This window comes from Hoplias malabaricus, chromosome 7 (genome assembly GCF_029633855.1).
Source record: "Hoplias malabaricus isolate fHopMal1 chromosome 7, fHopMal1.hap1, whole genome shotgun sequence".
Lineage (NCBI taxonomy): Eukaryota > Metazoa > Chordata > Actinopteri > Characiformes > Erythrinidae > Hoplias > Hoplias malabaricus.
The window spans coordinates 19,034,409-19,051,235 of NC_089806.1; the positions used below are offsets into that span (position 1 = coordinate 19,034,409).

At 37.9% G+C, this 16,827-nt stretch overlaps 1 protein-coding gene across 2 annotated transcripts in view; it reads right to left on the reverse strand.

Annotated features, from left to right (window-relative positions):
- Positions 1-523: 523 nt before the first annotated feature.
- The window catches only part of rtn1b (reticulon 1b), a 54,084-nt gene continuing 37,780 nt past the window's right edge, over positions 524-16,827 (reverse strand). Inside the window, exons 1-7 of one of the 2 annotated variants that reach the window (XM_066676663.1) lie at positions 11,814-11,999; positions 3,289-3,496; positions 2,584-2,722; positions 2,393-2,462; positions 2,236-2,282; positions 1,449-1,507; positions 524-1,352 (exon numbers count right to left, since the gene is read on the reverse strand). In XM_066676663.1, coding sequence (XP_066532760.1) covers positions 1,310-1,352; positions 1,449-1,507; positions 2,236-2,282; positions 2,393-2,462; positions 2,584-2,722; positions 3,289-3,496; positions 11,814-11,886 — 639 coding nt within the window. In that variant the 5' untranslated portion in view covers positions 11,887-11,999 and the 3' untranslated portion in view covers positions 524-1,309. Of the gene's footprint in view, positions 1,353-1,448; positions 1,508-2,235; positions 2,283-2,392; positions 2,463-2,583; positions 2,723-3,288; positions 3,497-11,813; positions 12,000-16,827 lie in introns of those variants that run through there. The other variant, XM_066676662.1, reaches the window with a different exon arrangement.

Sequence of the window (16,827 nt, forward strand, 5' to 3'; positions counted from 1 at the left end):
CTGATGCAACACATCTTGACAAAACCTAGGTATTAAAATAGATTTAAAAGTAATTGATTTATTCTACATTTGTTGGAACATTAACCCTTAGTTGGAATTTTCCCTTCTTAACAGTACATACAATCGCAGTGTCAGTGTTAGGGACATAATTCTTTGCACATGGTTATGTTTTATCAACTCTTAAGTTGGCAAAACATACCACTCAGAAATAAAGCACTTAAACAAAATACATTTAAGAACATTTATTTCTGCATTCATGAGTACATTATAAGTGCAAATAGTTAAGAGTCCAGGGCTAAGAACTACACTCAACATAGTACAAATATGGACAGAATCACCAAGCTGGCATTCACTCGTTTTATGCTTCCTCCTCCTCCGTCTCTCTTGTTCATTTGCGCATTTTACTTAAAAGAAGACAACAGTACCTAAAACCACAAGTCTCTGTAGTTCCTGTAAGGAGTTATATATATATATATATATATATATATATATATATATATATATATATATATATATATATATATATATATATATATATATATATATATATATATATAAATAAAGACACACTACAAATTAGTTTACCATATACCTAATCAGAACATTGCTAAATATTTGCTCTTGCGCCACACAAAGAAGGTAAACCTCAGCAGGTCCACGCATCTAGCTGATATTGAAGTAATATTGAAGTTTATATGTTTTCATGTATACTGAGAGAAGAGAAGCCCCACCTGACACCTCAGAGATGAAAAAGCTGCTTTTTTTTACTTTTCTTGAAGAAGAAGAGACTATCACAGGAGAGCACTAAAGCTGAAGAGATCCTTCACACACTACAGAAATCTTCAGCATAGATGAGAAAGCCAAGAACAAAGTAAACCAGAGAAAAGAAGAAAAGCATCAGCACTTAAGACTCTTGACTTCATGCACTTAATAAGCAAAACAAAAAAAAATGTTTTGTTTTTTTTTGTCTTTTTGTGTTTTATTTTCATTCAACTTTTTCCTATATTTCATCTTTTTTTCCTTACTAGAGCTTAGTGCTTGAGTGACAGCGTGTTTTGTCTTTTTTTTCATCTATGTTTAGTGGGCGAGGGTGGGACTTCTCCTGAACGACTTGGCTGTTGCTCTAGACACCACAGTGTGCACAAAATAGAACTATGCTCCAGTAAATTGTACATTGTGTGTATTTGTATATGTCGTGTGTATGTGTTTGTACGTGTGTTAGAGAACCCTATGACCAACAGTAAGCTCCTCCTGTAATATAGGAAGAGCTGGTCGGGGCCCCGTAGCGTTCTCCACCTGCCCCTGGGCTTTACTCAGCCTTTCGCTTGGCCCCAGGAATCTTCTCCTGGATCCTGTGGAATACAACACACATTAAAACTGTAAGATACAAGTAATGTTTCTGGATAAATGTAATAAAGGTAAAATTAAAAAGAGATGCTATGACTTACTTCCCCATTACAGAGTTTACTTGAGTCCTTACAAGGCCCAAATACTGGTCAATCTGTGCCTAGAGACAGAGAGGAGATGGATCTAGAGATTGCAAACTAGACGGGGCACTGTTTTTTGTGAGGATTCATATAGCATTTCCAAATTTATAATTGTTCCTCATGCCTGACTAACACATTATACATTGGTTTGGTATTGACACTGACTACAATTGAAGTCTCATGGGTTATGTGTAAAAATATTGGTGATATGGCAGCAATAATTAATGACTTCTTTAGTCATGGCATCATTTGCGACCTCAACTTTGGATTCCACTGATATGACAAATCTTTGCATGGCTGATTCAAAGGAGATCCCAATATGAATGACCTCCAGTTTTAAAATACCACAGCTAGGATGGTTAGCTGAGAAATCAGAAGAGAGGAGGGGCCACCCCACACACCCAGAGAGCAAAGCAAATTGTGCTCTCGAGACGTCCTAGCCTCAGATAGCAGAGGAATCACTGGAGACTTAAATAAATGTCTCCTTATGATAGTGCCAACACTTAAACTGCTATGCAAATTGCAACAAAAGAAATTCAGTATCAAACAAAATAAAGAAATCAAGAAACTCAGTTCAAGAATCTTATTAATGGAAATCACCAGTTTTTCTTTCTGGTTTCGAAACAAATGACAAATGCTCATTACAATGATCCTTTGCTGGTAAGTGAACTTAATTCAACTGAAGGGCATGTAACCTGCCAGACAATTCGATCTTCTCCTTAAGAGTACTAGGATGTAATAATATTACCTGATATTTCTCATAGACCACAGGCATGGAAAACATAGACACCACAACTACAGAAAAAGAGAGAGAGTTCATTTACATTAAAAAAGTGTTAATATTTAAAAAAGTAATGTGTGCAGTTCTTATGTGAATAAAACAGAACGTAAAGTTAAGGTCTCACCCATGATGAGCAGAGTGAGGCCATTGAAGAGTGCTCCTACATAGGTCAACAGCCACATGAGCACAGCAAACTGAGCAAGAGAAAAAAAAACTAAATCAAAACCACTGCAAGCTGTGTACTCAGAGTTTTTGGATGGATATTTGTTCATGTTCCTGCTCAGTGCAGATACTTCTGGGACACATGGGGGTTACCTTTAGTGAATCTACCAGATCCTGAACAAGAAACAGCCTACGGAGCTCCTTTAGGGTAGTGTTAATGTAGTGCTGGGTATTTTCAGCATATTTCTGCATCTGATCATGGGACAGTGAAATCTCCATCTCCAGATATGACCTTTACACATAAAAAAAAAAAAATTACTACACATACATATTTAAATAGTTTAAGGTGCTGTGCAAATCAACAGATAAAAGAAAATACAAAAAATGTAAAGAATTGACATGTTTCCACAATGATGAACAAAGCTGTAGTGGATTGTACAATAAAAAAAAGGAAGAAAAAAACCCAAAATAAACAATCGCCTTTTTAAAGTATGGCTTAAATCAAAGGCCACAGACACAAAGATGACACTGTAGTGTATTTATCACCAAATAACAGTTTCTGTTTGTAATGTAGGGGATAGAAAGATACAACATGCATTTATGGTCAAATCATTTTAAATATACAGGAGCAAGACTAAAAACTACTCCATTACTAACCACTGGAAAAAATTCAGAAGTGTGGAATTAGTACAAATGTTAAAATTTATGCCATGTAGGGGTCTGTCGCAAAACTAACATTACAATTGTAACATTCACTAGAAAAGTCTGGTAAAGAAAATCAAATCATTCAGTGTAATTAAATGTTCCTGTCTGCTCCAGTATATATACAGTCAGAAATGTGAGCAGTGCAAGTCTTACTTAAAGGGGTGTCCTTCATCAGTCTTCTGCACGGCCTGCAGTACGGATTTATAGACTCTGAAGCTGATGGTGGCGGAGAGAGCGGCCAGGGCCAGATAGGCCACAACACTGACCACACTGAATTGAGTCAGAGAGAACAGCAACAACAACACACTCCCAAACAGCAGCCCACTCTGCTTCAGGTCTCTCCAGTACAACAGCTCCATTGCTAAAAGAACAGAAAGAAAGAGAGAGAGAGAGAGAGAGAGAGAGAGAGAGAGAGATTATGCATGCAGGTAAATCAGTGAATTGTCTACTTGCAAGATCCCTACAGTAAGATCCATTACTAGGAACAGAAAAAGAAATTACCCCAATGGAATTTTTACATGTTTTTCCTGTACAGTTCTTTACTGTGATCCTTGTCTGATATGTAGTCATGACAACTCTGCCTCTGATATTTTATGGGATATATACCTTCTAGCAGGTATCATCTTCAGCACATATTTTACTCCTCAGACCCAGTTAGCGAAGCACCTCTGTAGACCAACAAGATAATGGAGTAGAACTGTAACGGAGTAGGACAGCAAACTCCACAGGGCGATTGGCCTCAAGTGCTCCATCCACAGTAACGTTCATTCATTCATTATCTGTAACCGCTTACCCAGTTCAGGGTCGCGGTGGGTCCAGAGCCTACCTGGAATCATTGGGCGCAATAAGTGCCACGTATTTTTTGCTATTTTTGTGTTTAATCTAGAACAGACAAAAAATAAGCTCTAATGTTATCTTACTGTTAAAAAAGAATTAATAATTTATTGGAGGCTTTGTAAAGTTAGTAAATAAGATATAATTCGGTGTTTGCTAATAGCTGCACCATAATGTTTCAAAAAGACCTGTTTTTTTTATTTTTTACAAATAAAAAATTGATGACTTGACAAGTCAGGCAAATGGCTCCTTTCTGTCAAAGCAGCAAGTTCTTGGTCAGACTGAGCATCAAATCCCACCAGCCTCTCTGAGTCCAGCTTAAAAGACTAGGGCAGGTAGGCACTAATCTAAATCATTGTTTGTGTCAGCACTGTAATGGTTTTACAACAAGCCAGGAATTACAGTAAAGAAAGTGACAGGCAACACATTATATAAGTGTTGCAAATAAACTGAAACAATTTGGGAAATATGGGAAAAACAAAACAGGGTGAAGATTTCTTTACTATGTTCCTCCACTTCTGCATGCCACTCCATTTTGTTCATCACTCTCTCTGGCCTCTGCACATATGCCTCGGTCTCCCTTGGAGGAGCCTAATCCTCGCCCAAGGGCAGCATGGTGACCATAGCAACAGACTGGCACCAGGTATTCAAAACTGAAAGCTATCGTGACTAAACATGTGTGCTTTATTGGAGGAACTGCTCTTTAACTACACTATAGAAATTTTTGCCAATTTTAATTGATTATATTTAACTTTGATTGATCTAAAGGTGGCAATTAAACTTCATCGATGATGGAACTACCAGTCAACCAAAATATGATTAAAATTTTGATATATGTATGAAAACCTATTTTTTCACAATTCTGAAATTAGTGGAATTTTCTAAATAATTCACATTTGAAGCAAAATAATGAAATTCAAATCATTTTTACATTTCATAAAACATTAAATAACATTTTCATTTAAAAAGATTTGCTCATATAAGAAATACACTCTGGGTTCTGTAGCAAACAACAAAATATTTCAAATCAAAGCACAGGGTTTTTAAACAAGAAATACTTTTGATGAAAACAAGGACCACATCTTGACACAGAACATATTAAAAGCTTCCCATATGGGCCTACCAAACCATATTTGAATATCAATTTGTTGTATCCCACCCCCATCCAAATCTACTCCCTTATTCTCTTATTTCATTAGAGCAGCCTTTTGGAAAAAAGCTGCCTATAGAACTGTCAGTAATGAAAACAGTGTCCTATCAAAAATTAGCAAATGAAAATTGATATTGTGGTCAGCATTGATGCATTAGTACTGATAACCACCGAAGCACAGACATGACTAAATCACAGCTACTGGCTACACATTTCATATTCATTATCTGACACAGATCTGTGCCAATTTTCCAGCCAGCTGAAAACTAGAGCATTATTTTGGGCAATGCTTAGGTAGCAGCTAATGGAGCTAATGCTCCAGAAACCTTCACAATGGAAACGGCTGGGGTTGCACATGCTTGTCGGTGGGGTCCTTTGTGAGTGTATAACAGCAGGGTGTGGTCAAGACCACATTATGTAAAATCTAAGTGGTAGATGATCTCTGAAGAAAGATCTTAAGCATTTATTATTTATACAGGGTGGCTTATTTTAGCCGTTACTGATCTACATATTTTCAATTACAGTTTAAAGGTTACAGCCACAGAAGCTAGCATATTACATACCTTTTCTACTCTGTTTATCTTACAGTATAATGTTCAATGCTGAAACTCTGGGCACATGAACGTACATGTTCATAACCACACAAGCATCCACACTCCATAACACCAAAGATTCTCAATCTTCAGCCTTTGCCTTTTAAGTGTGCATGTAGAAAATGTGTTGGAGAGAAGGCTCTCCTCTGAATGGAGCTTCGTCGCCACAGAAACAGGGGAGGTGGGTGCAGTGGAGTGAGCGCTGATGCAGTTGCCATAGTGATCATGTTCCATCCCTCTCCTGATACTTCTCTCTCTCTCTCTCTCTCTCTCTCTCTCTCTCTCTCTCACACACACACACACACACAAACACACACAGGGAGATATGCCTGCCAGACGGAGTAACGATGTGCTCATAAAGTGAGGGGGAAGGGAAGGAAAAGGCAGGATGAGGAGAAGGGTGGGAAACACAGTAATAGAAAACGATGGCTGACAGGCTAACATGCTAATGCAGCTCCCAACACCTCATACAATCTGCTATCACTGGAGATGGAACCATAGTGTTTCGAACCATGGAATAGAACCATGGATTATGGAACCATAAAGCAGGAAAACTATAAAGCACAGAACCACAGAACATGAAACCATAGACCACAGAAACCATAGGACAGAGATCCCAAAAGCAGGAGACTATGGCATATAGACTATAACAGCCTTGAACTATTTAAAGCTAAATGTACAACATACTTATTTCAGTTAATACTAAGTAATTAAAAATGCCTCACAAAAAAATCAAATCTCCCAGCATTGTGTTAACAAAAGGTAAAACAATTGTAATAACTGAGAGTTAAAGGCAGTGGTAAATAATAAAGATAAAACGTAGTAAACACAAAACATACATTCCCTGAAAATGTACAAAACTCTTCAACAACAATATAATCACAAAAATGTATATAAGGTACTTTGTGTTTTAATTGCTCTAAATATTTTAACACCTAAAGATGGAAGAACTCATTGTAGTGTCAAAAAACGAAAAGAAAACACTTTTTCTAGCTATGGCAACACCATGAAATATAAGTTTGATGTACTTTAACCAGCATCATCACTCTCTAATCCAATAATAATGTTAATAATAATAACAGAAACTACAATAATAAATAAAAAAAACAAAAAAAAAAAAAACATATGGACTGCAGCTAATGACGCAACCCAAAGCTAACCTAGATAAGCCTGGGTCATAACAGTCTTACAATGCAGATGCAAGCATTCTCACACTACCTAAACCACTGTTTCCCATTACAGAATCAGAGCAGCCTAGGTTCCCTCTCAGCAGAGATAAAACACTTTCAACAGGGCATCAGATAACTCAGTCCATGACTAACATAATAACACACAACCAATCTGAATGACAACAGCCTTGGCAGGAGACACTGGATTTGTTGAAGAATAATCACCACACAATGCTGCTCAGTTGCCAGAGGTGACAATACTTCAGAGAACCACACCACATGTTTCAACAGATAAATACATTTTACACAGCATTTGGAGTACAAAAAGAACATGACAAAAAGGGACCAACTGATGTGTTATAAGCACACAGTTCAAAAGTCAGCATCTATGATAATATGAGGGGGTGAAGGCACCATTAATGCTGTATGATATATGCAAGGTTTGGAAACATGCTGCCATCTAGACATCATCTTTTTCGGGGTAGGTTTTGCTTAATTCAGACAAAGCCAATTCACATTATGCATGGATTACATCAGCATTGATCCTTAATAGTAACTTGGGGTGCTACACTTGTGCAGACCTGTCACCAACTGAAAACAATTGGTGCATTATGAAACAAAAAACACTGTAATTAAAACCCCTTGCTGTTAAGTAGCTGAAATCCTGTAACAAGCAAAAACCGGAAAATAGTTCACAAAACCTACAAGCAATTTGTCTCCTCAGATCCCAAATGTTTATAGAGCATTGTTAAAGTAAGTGGTAATGCAAAACAGTGATAAACATGATCCAATACCTAATGTTTCTGGAATATGTTGCTCGCATCAAATTCAATCAAAATCAAAAGTTTTTCTAAAAACTTTCTGAGTTTGAACATTTTAAATTATGTCTTTGTACTATTTACAATTAAATAAAGGGTTTCAATGATTTGCACATCATTGTTTTTGTTTCGCATCTGGGACCCAGTTAGGGACCCAAATGGGATTTGTAATAAATCGTTTTTGCTTTAAGCATACCATTTTAACATAAACACATATTGATACTTGTAAGATAAATATATTATATATATTTGTTGCTTCAAATTAAAATTACGGTAACTACACCATGATTTTGATCAAGACTTATTATATAAAAAACCAAGGATATTTGTTCTGTTTGATTAAGAAATAAAGTTTAACGTTTGTCAAATATTATATAACAGGCTATTTGACCACAAAGTATAACAGCAAATATCAGAATCAATTTTTTTTTTTTTACTTTTAAAGGAATTCTTTCTGTGAGGCTTAGCTGGAACAACTTACAATCTTACAACTGACCACACTGTGTGGAGGCTGTACTTCAGCAAGATTTATCGTGAACCAAACTGTTGTAATATTAGTTACCAAGTCTGCGGTTAAAATAATATAAATGTAAAATTCAGTGACAGAATAACACTCGTATATTACTACTCGTATATTAAAAATAATTTATCTTGTCTCATGTATGTCTAATAACTTAGAAACTGGCATATGGTTTTGATATGGTGATAGAACATGTTCTACCTGAACTTGTTTAACTAATTAAATTACCTATGTTATTTTTGACATTGTTTTAGTTTGTGCTGTTTTTCTAAGTTTCCAAGTTGTAAGAAGCAGTTTGGGGAAATTAATAATCAAATAATGTCACACTGGTTGAAGTGTACTTTATAGACATTTATATTACACATAATGTATCTTACACACTTAAAAATGTCTTGCTTCACAAAGTATATTTGTACAAGGCTGCTGATTCTGCAATCGAATACCCATTACAATGAGGTCATTTGCATCACCTGTAATTAAATGCCCAGTTTAATCACTACTCCAACCACACAAGGGGTTTGAGCTTGGTGCCATCTGTGGGACTGAAGATACATGCTTCTTTTCTAAAGTTCCATAAAGTTGCTGAGAACAATTACAGTAGGCATACCATAGAATGCAGAAAGCAATTCTGTCCAGTAAGAAAAGCCAGTGTCTAGCCTACGGCTAGACACTGTAGCCTTAGTGCTGTATGAATCAGCATGGCCTGTACCAAGCTATGTGTTATGAAATATGAACAGCATGAATGTTTGCATGGAGGCTGGGAGAAACAGTTGTTGCATTTCCCATGAGTTTCTACTTGTGGTATCAAATTAGTATCAAAGTCCATCATATATACCCATGGTCCTTTTTATGATCTTTTTGTGTGTGTGGGGTGTGTGTGTGTGGGGTGTGTGTGTGTGGGGGGGGGGGGGGGTGGACTATTCCCAAGCATTTCACATTGAAAAAACCTTGTTCATATGGAATCTTCTCTCAAAAATATTATCTTACAGCTTGGGTTCTGACCCACATAGCTCTGCAATTGGCACCAATTAGTGTCCTAAAAATTATGATTTTAAGGTCTTCGTATTTAAACCAGAGTTGCTGTATAGGGGATATGTGCTGATAAACTTTAGAGCTAGTGCAAGTTCTGGCCCCACTGTGGAATAAATAATATCTAGCAGTCAGAGGGCTCCTCCATTTGAATTCTAGGTTAGCTGTTCCCAGTGGAGGTCTACATTTAACTAAAATGGATGGATTTATCAAAGTCAGATTGATGTTCTGTGTTTCTTCCGTATGGTGATGGGAGAGTTACCTCTTGTTGTTTGAATAATCTCCTCTGAGGTAGTCTCATCTCATCAACTTTGCTCTCGTTCTGCCTGAATTCTGTCCACTCACTTAGATTTGATCAGCAGTCACTGGACTAGGACAATATAAAAGTCTATTTACGCTCACGAATTCAGGTAAAATAAGACAGTATTGCAGGGATACATTGATATATATACATTTTTTTCCATATATAAAATAATATACTGAGTACTAGACAAGCCAGATAACTTATTGTCATATTCTCTCCAGTACATCTGTGAAGTAATGGTGTCACTGAATGGGCTGCCATTATTTAATGAGTTTAATAAGAGTTCACTAGCAAGTTATCTTTTGTAATCTTCTGATTTAACAATGAATAATACACCTGCTGGGTGTTGTTAAAAAGTTTTTTTTTGTATCAGTACATACATTTTAACACAGACTGCTTAAAGGACGCCAGATAGTAGTTTTCAAATTACAGCTTTAAATCATTGCTGATTCACTGATCTAGTGAGAATAGAGCCTCTGTTGTTGCTACTTCAGGTTGTTTAGAATTGTATTTTTAATAAATTTTAAATATTCTTTATGTGTTCTTTTTAAAAAGACATACAGGTATCTCTCTGCCAGAAACCTCCCAAACAGGACAGTTTGTGATAGAGCCAAAATACCTGCTCATACCACAGATTTTTGGACAGCTTTCCTGAAAAAGGAAAAAAAAAAGAAACTGCTGATCCAGGAGCCAGCTCAATCCCTCTGCTGAGCTGTGTTTCTCTGAAGCCCACAATCGATACACAGAGGACAATGACATCACATGTTCAGAGCAATATATATGACTAAAATACTAAGCTCCATACAAATATTAAGGATTTTCTCTTGGTTAAATACTAATTATTTGCACAAAAATAATGATTTGAACTTATTGGCTGCTTAGGTCTACTAATGCCATAAACATCCATATTAATAAACTATAAACTATGACAGACTCCATTATTATTAAATTTTTGTTACATTAAAGTTTGTTCATGTCAAATTTCTTTTGTCCACAAGCATCAATGAGGTACATTATGGAAACATGATGAAAAATGAAAATATTGCTATACACCTGTTAAAGACTGCCAGAGGTTATCCACTTTATTATTCAGACCCATATTTTGCAAACATAAGGGATGCAAACAGAAAGGCAATATTTCTGCTGAACCAGAGTGTTAATCCTTATTTCCTACTCACATACCAAAACAAACACCCAAACCTGGAAAATAGGTCATATGTAAAACCCTTACCTTACCTAAATAAGTTAAAAATATAAAAGAATTTCATTCTGTGCACAGAAAACTACCCATAACTTACATTCCCATTCTAGATTTAAATACACATTTAACCACACCACATATTGTATCTAATGCACACTTTTATGCAGGGGTCTACCTCTGCCAGCAGACAGTGACTTGACAGAGCACATACCGTCCAAACCTACCTGAATGACACAAATGAGAAATTAGGAGCAAACTGAGGAGCCAAACGAGCCACAAAAGGCTCCCCCACATTGCTGTCTACATTTTTCACAGGGCGTCTTCCATAGGTGCAAAGGTAAATAAATTACTGCTAATAATGGCTCCATGTATGCAGTTCTAAAAACAGGAGGCTGTCAAATATGTCACTGACACTGGAGTCCTGTGCAAATGATGGCAGCCCTGCTATAGGTAGCCACACCCCAAACTCCTCTGGCTCACAGCTGCTTGGTCGCCATGGCGTCAAATATGACAGGCAGCCAGACACAAAGCGGGAGGGGTAGAGCTAGACAGATTAGGGCAGCCTAATTTAATAAATAACCTTCTAATGCAAGTCTAAAAGCACACCTAGCAAATAATTACATGCCAGAGAATGCATTCGGTGACTGATGGGAATGTGAAGTTAGGATAAAATGTGCGATGAAAGGTAGAATGTGGATGGATACTGAGGATGAGTGGGGTGGGGGTGAGGAAGGGTGTGCCTGAATGTTTTAGACCCCCCTTGATGGGCCGCCTGTATTTTGTCATGGCGCAGACACTATGCCAATTGGCAGCATGCGATGCTGCAACACACCCTGTACTCTACTTCAAGTCTTTCTGCCTATACAATCTCCAACATCTCTTAATTCCTCCATCCCTTCCTGTACAACAATCGCATTTGTCTCTTTCAAGCCTCTTTGTTCCATCAGCCAGTCAAGACATGCACATGCATCTTCATCCTTTCCTTCTCCCCAGACACCCCCTGAATAGGACCAACCCAATATCTGCCCCTCCCAACACACCAAACACACACACACAGTACCCTGGCACTTCCAGTTGCTCCAGAAGCCCTCCATCTTGGTTGTGTCAGCGGCTGCTGTGGTGCTGGTCTGCATGCTGGGCTGGGGAAGGGAAGGAATGACACTAGACACTATTGCTAGCACGCTAATGCTGCTTCTGCTGCTGCTGCTTCACTGCTCTGCTCACTCTATCTTCCTCTCTCTTTCTCCCCACCCCACACCGGTGCATGAATGACCCATAGGAGGAGGAGGAGGAGGAGGAGACAGTTATGGGAGGGGGGCAGGGATGGCTTGTGCTTAAAGATAGCAGTGCTGCCGACTGGTGGAGGAAAACTGACGTGAAAATTCCAATGGTGGACTGTTACACATAATAATTAATCGAGGTTCGGGTACAACATTGTTCGTGTATCTGCAGTTCATATTTTGTTGATTTCTGCAGTAAAACACTCTTTCCTAGGCTGTATTGAGAAGACTGGGCCATAAAAAACTGTCAAAGCTTATTCTCTTAGTACCCAACCTAAAGGCAAACCTAAGAGAGAACAATATCCTGTTTAAGTCTCTTTTATTTTTTATTTCATGTTGAGGTTTCTCCTAATGGGTATAGGAACATAATTGTGCATAAGAAAGTGAATGTTAAGAATGAAAGTGAATGTGAAGAGTGAATGTGAATGTGAAGAATGACATCAGGTAGGCTACAGGGAATGATTCAGCAGTCCTAGTTATAAGAAAAATGAAAGCTCCCAGCTCATTTTTATCTGAGCATCCCCGTGAATAAAGACACAATAGTGCACTAAAATATTTGGTGGTTGTTCCCTGTATTCCATCTCCTTATGTATCTACCTTTGTATTAATTTCAAAGGCAAAATACGTTATGATGACAGTCAATACCCTGATTTAGGGCTAGGCAATTAATGAAAAATAAATTAAAAATTGTTTTTATTTCAGAATTATTATTATATTTCTAATTATTAATTATATTTTATTACATAATCAACATAATCTTGCTTATATATATATATTTTTTCTCTTCCCCTCTGTTTGTACTTTATATTTGTTAATACGTCCCCCACTGTGCATTTGTGCACTGTCCCCTTAAGCTTACACCCATAATACATAGTGCCAGCAGTGCTGCACTGATAATATTCAATTTCAATAAGAGAACATACCAAACAGATGGTCATCCGGAGGAAACCCACGCGGGCACAGGGAGAACACAACACACTCCTCACAGACAGTCACCCAGAGCAGGGCTCGAACCCACAACCTCCAGGTCCCTGGAGCTGTGTGACTGCGACACTACCTGCTGCGCCACCGTGCCAACATGGATACATGACGTATACATATAATAAACTCTTTAAAAATATGTTTCTTTAAGGTTCTTCAGTCAAGACAATGGTTCTATATAGAACCATGCACACTCAAAAAAGTGAATGCTTAAATGACTTTGCATTGTAAAAGGGCTCCTCGGATCAATGAAAATTGTACATGTATATGGTTTTACATACAGCATCCTTTAAAATTTCTGCTATTGTTACAATGCCCTTTTTGATACTGGAATTTGGACCAGCACAACTCACACTATCACCACATCAGTGTCACTGCAGCGCTGAGAACGATCCACCACCCAAATCATACCTGCTCTGTGAGGGTCCTGACCATTGAAGAACAGGGTGAAAGGGGGAAAATAAAGTATGCAGATCAACAAATTGAGTATAGTTTGTAATTATAAAACTACAAAGTACTGCTGTATGACAAGTGAAACTCAGAGAATGGACAGTGAGTGTAGAAACAAGGAGGTGGTCATAATGTTATGGTTGTTTGGTGTATTTCAACAAAATCACATTCATGACCCTCTGGGGCCACATCGAGGTTAGAAATTCTGATTTACAATGACAAAGATTACATTATTACATTTCCCAGTCCTAATCAGAACTCAGCAAATACATACTAGTGTATCCCAAACAACTTAAAACTTTAGACTTTTTTCACTAAAATCCAGCAAATACTGTACATGGTCTCCCTTGGTGGGGAGCTGACAGACTGCAGTGAAAAGTTTGCTGGGCAGAAATTCCTCTACCATCTGTTCATCGCTGGGATATCAAAAACTTTTTTACAATGTTTAAACACACACTAGGTTTGTATATAGAAGATGAGGTAGTCAGCACACGTACTGAGCTGTAATGAATTCAAGTGAAAAAAAGTAAACTTACAGGAAACTGGCATTTAAAATTTAACTTACAGGCAACGGGCATTTTTGATTTGTACAAACTTAAGGTCACTGCAAATAGTGGGAATTAAGGACAATAAACTGTGCCAGAACCTTAGTCATGGCAGTAGATTTCTGGATAATGCTGATTTACTGGATTTGAAAGATCTGCATCCATCAGTAAAGCTAACAAGAACAGAGCACATAATACAATTTTAAACATGAGCAGGCCATAGGCACTGCAGCAATGCACAAGGAGACAGTGTTCAAATTAGATTAGATAATGAGTTTTCATACCTCAGCAATTAAATCCTTGGCAGTAATTCATGTAACTAGAGTCACTAGAGAAGTGGGCTAAGGCACCTGCTTGCATTAAAATACATTTATTTAAAATGCTTTAATTTTTTTCTTTTCACATGGTGAATGATCTGCATAACTAAAAACAGTGCCATTTATATAGGAGACACGTGGCTAAAGAGCAGGCACGAAAGGGGTGCAAACTATGAGAAACAACTGTTAGCCAAGAACAACTGAACATACACATCCAGAACAGTTTTGATATGTCAGCTGGTTCAATTTTGCAGCTTTTTGAAATGCTTTGACTGTATGGGCTTGAGAGAGAGAGAGAGAGAGAGAGAGAGAGAGAGAGAGAGAGAGAGGAGGGGGCATTTAATTTCCTGTCCAAATCTCTCACTGTTGTAAAAAGAAAGAGTGTGATGAAGTAAGGGAGATAATTTCCTTGCAGGACTCCTCTGGCTTTACTGCTTTACATTCCTGTCACAACACTGTGGAGATTTACAAACATTTCTCAACTAAAAATACACCCTGTTCTACTGCTAAACCTTCCACACCTATGTTCTTTATTTAAAGGTGTAGTAGTTTTCAGTTACTGATTTCAGCATCTGTGAGGAAACAATGCCATTTTTGTGAAATGTGTGTTGATGCTTAGAGGTATAAGTGTCAGTGCTTTTTTCTGCCAGCTGCATGTACTTCTGTCACTGTCTTGTCCTTAGCCCTGCTCCTATATCATGTCTACCTGCCTTGTCTTAAGGATCTCTCCAAGGTGCCCCTTGTCCGCATTTTTTTACATTTGTTGATTCTTAGTAAGAGTTCCTTGTATTGAATTAAGTTTTAGTTTGTATTTTCCTGTTGTTATTTTAACACAAACTGTAAATAAAAGAAGCGTGCATCTATTCTGTCTCCATGCCTGTGTGTATGGAATAAAGGGGCAAACAAGTAGGGGGGTGGGGGGGGGGTGATTTGTTGCAGTAGGTATACAGATGTCTGTGCTGTCGGAGCACTGAGCCCTCTGCTGGCAGAACCCCAGGATATAAGCATCCTCAGTTCAGTCAACAATATTGCTCCAGTGTTCCTCAGCCTTCTAGAGTGTTCTAGGGCACCCAGAGTACAATCTGACTGCAGCCTGCCACACCACACCCAGCATAGCACAACACACACACACACACACAAATATTGCAGCCCAGGGGGAAATACCATAGGCATATCTATTCTATTCTTCCCTATTCTGTTCTTTTCTCTGACAAAAATATAACTGTATCCTTCACTACACTGAGCTGATATATCTTTGTGTCATCTATTCATCAAAAATGCCTGCAGCAATAAGAATCCCTACAATAAAGATTTTGCAACACACACCATTTTTATGTTCATATTTATGTAGCTTACAATGTATATTTTAACATATTTAAAAAATAAATTGGGCATCACACTTATTACACGTGTTTTTGGATTGTGAAAGGAAGCCGAGCACTTGGTGGAAACCCACACAGACAGATGGAGAACACACCTAATTCCTCTCAGTGAGTGACCGAAAGCAAATATCAAGCCCAGGGCCCCAAATGCCTGGAGCTGTGTGGCAGTGTCACTACCTGGTGTGCTGCTGCGTTGCTACCAATCATTACAATTTAATTCTTACACTTCTTTCTTTGCTTTACATTCCATATGGATGTTGCATTTGTATTTAGAGTCTAAATATTTCCAAACAGAAAATAAATTAGGTATAAGCTATATTGCCTAGTGTACTGTGTAATAGTTATAATTTAGGTGTGTGTGAAAAACCAATGATTCTACAAATTGTAGAAAACTGTAAAAAAATACCATGTGGATAGTTGTACAATAATTTTTGCAAAATATTCATGTTATGTATTACATGTCTTTTCCCAATGTTTTCAGAAACCTACCTATATTAAAGGCAAACTTCTGTTAGTGGGAGATTTAAAATAAAATTATTCATTATCTGTAAGTGCTTATCCAGTTCAGGGTCGCAGTGGGTCCAGAGCCTACTTGGAATCACTGGGCGCAAGGCGGGAACACACCCTGGAGGGGGCGCCAGTCCTTGACAGTGCAACACACACTTTTGAGTCACCAATCCACCTACCAATGTGTGTTTTTGGACTGTGGGAGGAAACTGGAGCCCCTGGAGGAAACCCACGCGGACACAGGGAGAACACACCAACTCCTCACAGACAGTCACCCGGAGCGGCAATCAAACCCACAACCTCCAGGTCCCTGGAGCTGTGTGACTGCGACACTACCTGCTGCACCACTGTGCTGCCCAGAATAAAATTATGTTTTACCATAAATATCAAAGCATGCTTGGTTTAAAACCATTTGTTACATATACTATGGTGTGCACTATAACATGATCTTAATTTATACAGTCCCTCTGACCAAACCATAAGAAAGTCAACTCTATAATGTATGCTTTGTGTCAGGCTTTATCATGGCCTTCTTGTGCATTCTAGCACAAAAAAATCATTGTATTCTATGGAAGCAAATCTGTCTCATCAGACTTTGAAATATTACCACCT